Source organism: Cariama cristata, unplaced genomic scaffold, assembly GCF_000690535.1.
Source record: "Cariama cristata isolate BGI_N322 unplaced genomic scaffold, ASM69053v1 scaffold29880, whole genome shotgun sequence".
NCBI lineage: Eukaryota > Metazoa > Chordata > Aves > Cariamiformes > Cariamidae > Cariama > Cariama cristata.
The window spans coordinates 10,765-11,963 of NW_009595754.1; the positions used below are offsets into that span (position 1 = coordinate 10,765).

Sequence of the window (1,199 nt, forward strand, 5' to 3'; positions counted from 1 at the left end):
GGGTTTTTATCCGTGGCCACCCGCTCCCCCCGCCGGTCTCGCTTCTCCCCCAGGAGAGACCCCAGGATCCTCACCAGGCCCTGGATTCAGCCCCCAGGTCTCCAAGAGGGGACAAGGCCACCATCTTGCGGCCACCCATCACCACTGCACAAACCCGTGTGCAAGGCCTGGAGGGTCCCCAGGGTGACAGCTGTGGGGGTACAGGGTTTAGACCATGGGGAGCTGCGACCTCCCACCGCTCCTAGTGCCTCCATCCCCTGGGATCGCATCCCGCGGGGCCCACGCTGTCCCTCCCCTCGCTCACCGACGCTGTCCCTCCCCTCGCTACCCGGCCAGGACACCCAGGGGTGCCAGGGCACCCAGGGGTGCTCCCCTCCCAGTTCTGGCCCCTCCGTCCCTGCCCTGCTGCTCCGTGCAGTGTCAGCCAGCAGCGACCGGGGACCTCCCGGTTTGCACGGCGGGCGTCATTGAGCAGGGAAAGGCAGGCAGCGGCAGAGGAAGGCTCAGAACTGAGCCCTGGGGCTGAAAATGCAGCGCTTCGGGGGGAGCCGAGGGAGATTTTCATCCCTGGTCGCAGCGTGGGAGTAGGACCCACATGAGGGATGCTGGAGGAGGTCGTTACACCAACGCTGCTGGTAACCAGCAGCCCAAAGCAAGTCCTGTCGCACCTCTGGGAAGCGAGTCGGCACGGTCTGCGCGCTACCGGGTTCTGCGAGGCTGCCCAGCCTGGCTTAGCGCTCATCTCCCTCCTTCTGCTTCTTCCCCTCGTGATGGGGCTGGCCGTGGTCTCCGTGGTGGCGATGAGCATGGGTGGCAGGTTCATGGTCCCCGCTCGGGTCCGTGGCTCTCTCGCCTCCGACCTCGCGGTGGTGGTGGTGAGGATGGAGGGGGTTGTGCTGGTGGATGGGGGTCTCTGACTCCTTCCCCTCTTGTTCAGGAGGTGGGCTCAGGGTTACAGGGCCCCCCACGGTACCGTTAGCCTGAGGGAAGTCAAACAGGGGCTGGTGCAGCGTGTGGACGCACACAGAGCCCCGCCATCAGCCTGCGAGCACGCCTGTCAGCTGGGAGGAGAGCAGCCCAGCATCCCTCGTACAGAAAGCCGCATGGGTCAGAGCAAAGGCTCTCCAGCCCCGACCCAGGGCACAGGGAGGACAGGAGAGGCTGGGACACACAAAGCAACAGCCTCCCGAGCCACCTCC

The 1,199-nt window shown here is 66.1% G+C and overlaps 1 protein-coding gene across 1 annotated transcript in view; it reads right to left on the reverse strand.

The window, feature by feature from the left end:
• Positions 1 to 731: 731 nt before the first annotated feature.
• LOC104164085 (selenoprotein Pb-like) overlaps positions 732 to 1,199 on the reverse strand; it is a gene marked incomplete at its 5' end in the record, with an annotated part of 1,394 nt that continues 926 nt past the window's right edge. Inside the window, one exon of the mRNA XM_009703314.1 lies at positions 732 to 980. Coding sequence (XP_009701616.1) covers positions 732 to 980 — 249 coding nt within the window. The remainder of the gene's footprint in view (positions 981 to 1,199) is intronic.